Source organism: Vollenhovia emeryi, unplaced genomic scaffold (assembly GCF_000949405.1).
Source record: "Vollenhovia emeryi isolate VEMERY1.0 unplaced genomic scaffold, V.emery_V1.0 DF945347.1, whole genome shotgun sequence".
Taxonomy (NCBI): Eukaryota; Metazoa; Arthropoda; class Insecta; order Hymenoptera; family Formicidae; genus Vollenhovia; species Vollenhovia emeryi.
Genome location: NW_011961019.1, coordinates 1 through 2,206, shown reverse-complemented (window position 1 = coordinate 2,206; position 2,206 = coordinate 1). Strand labels below are relative to the sequence as shown.

Below are 2,206 nucleotides of genomic sequence, written 5' to 3'. Positions count from 1 at the left end.
TCTCTCTCTCTCTCTCTTCTCCTCTCTCTCTCTCTCTCTCTCTCTCTCTCTCTCTCTCTCTCTCTCTCTCTCTCTCACTCTCTCTCTCACACTTTCTCTCTCACACTCTCACTCTCACTCTCACTGTCACTCTCACTCACTCACTCACTCACTCACTCACTCACTCACTCACTCACTCACTCACTCACTCACTCACTCACTCATACATAAATAGAACTTTACTCTGTGAATAAGTTTTTTTACGAAAACATTTTTATCAAGTAACTGTAACTTTACTATATTTCTTTTAGACGACTATAAAATAGCTCAAAGAAAATGCAAAAAGGCATTAGATAGAGATAATCTCCCATCACTATCTGTTTCGGTAAAACTGAGCGTCTCCTCAGTCCGAAACGAGGCCCGGTTTCCGCCTCGATTGAGACGCGAAGGTAGAGATCGGGTTTTGCTGAGCCTTATATCAGCGGCCGCTCAACTCCAAGGATCCCGAGGATAGAGTCACGATAGCGTTAGAGCTTGCTCTGGATCCACCGATGTTCCGAGGTAGCGATCGGACAAAGAGAAACCGTTGAGATGATAAGGATCTTGGATAAACGGAGCCAGAGGACGGTCACAAAACTGCGAGACAAAGCAAGGGGAAAGCAACGACCACGGGTGTTGTGATGACGATACGAAATTTAAACAAAGGACAGGAGCGGCGGATGATTTACGATTTACAGAGGATTTCAATTTAGTCGAAGTTGACTCAGAAATTGTAGATTCAAGTGAAGACGATCTTCGAGATATTCTACAGATCACTCATCATCGACAACCTCCCCTAACTTTATTAACAAACGATACAAGAGAACAGAAATAAATTCAGATGAACATTTAGTGACTACAATACTTTGAAGAAATGATAGAACGGATGAGGACAAGGAAACGCGCTGGATCCTTGTCCGACCGACACAAGTAGCGAGCTCCGGCGACGGTAATTCCGCTCGACACGTTCAACGCAGCTGAGACGCGGTGGATGGAACTTTACGCGAACACCAAAGTCGCGCGCGAATGATGTTAGATCGTTTTATTTTCACGATGTAACGACCGTAGAGAGATGAGCTCGATGTCTGATGATTTACGAAAGAAACGACTCGTAACCGATCTCTGTTCCTGCTTGACAGCGACTGACTTTTTCTAATAATCGATCGCGGCTAGACGCGAGAGTTCCTCGAACCGAGCCTCGGATTCGGCGAAACGGCTGCGAATCAGCTGTGCCGCTAGCGCTCGCGCGGCACGTGATAACGACGTGATCGCGGCACAGCTGACTCGGTGCACCGCACGATCGGTGATTTTCGGCGACGAGCCCGAGCGACGGTGCTCGAACACTATCTGAATCTGCCGAATATGGAAAAGGACTTCGTGTACCGAAACGTAAAAAAAGAAACAGTTATATAGACACATACGGAAAGCAAATGTAGCGAAGAAGAATTGTCTATTAATTTTCCGATGTATAAGGCAAATAAAACTGTATTTTCATCAAATTCAGCACATAAAGGTACAATTAATTAAGAGAAAAAATTATGAAAATTTTTAACGTTTTTTTTTCTAAGAAGTTTGTTTTCAGATTCAGCTAACAAAGTACATATTAATAAATCGAATAATAATGTTGATCAATTCAGTGGAAGCAAGAAACAAAAATCTGACAATATTTTAAATGAAATCCATACTAATTTTGAAAAACATGCAAATGAAATGAAAGGTAACATGTATGGAGAAAATGTGTTCTATTTATGAAGCAACTATGTTTTAGATTGTTATGCGTACTCTCTAATTTATTTGCAACAGCAATTGCTGAGACTCTGTTTTATGTTCATTTATGTTTTGAATTTTTAAGAATTTCAACGCCAAGTTCTACGACACCTACATAGCATTAATGGCCGAATGGGGGAATTAAATGAGCACGTAGAATCATTAAAGCAGCCTAATAATTTTTTTACTGATCAAGATAATGCAAATCAAAATATCACAAATGAAGTCTCATTACAATGTATTGAGAGTTTGCCAGTGAAATCAAACATCGAGCTTCAAGATATTGAGAGAACTTTACAAGATAAACAAATATTCCATGATGTGGTAAGATTGTTATGATTACTAAAGTTATAGGTAAATGTGCATAAAAAGACCCCACCTTCCGATGACCTTGATCTTGACATATGTTGTCAAGGTCATC

The 2,206-nt window shown here is 40.7% G+C and overlaps 1 protein-coding gene across 1 annotated transcript; it reads left to right on the top strand.

Annotated features, from left to right (window-relative positions):
• Positions 1–300: 300 nt before the first annotated feature.
• On the top strand, positions 301–2,155 carry LOC105561434. The gene is made up of 3 exons (XM_012011416.1): positions 301–1,531; positions 1,601–1,735; positions 1,871–2,155. Exons 1-3 carry the CDS (start codon positions 1,483–1,485, stop codon positions 2,122–2,124), a joined length of 438 nt encoding a protein of 145 aa, XP_011866806.1. The 5' UTR covers positions 301–1,482; the 3' UTR covers positions 2,125–2,155.
• Positions 2,156–2,206: the final 51 nt, after the last annotated feature.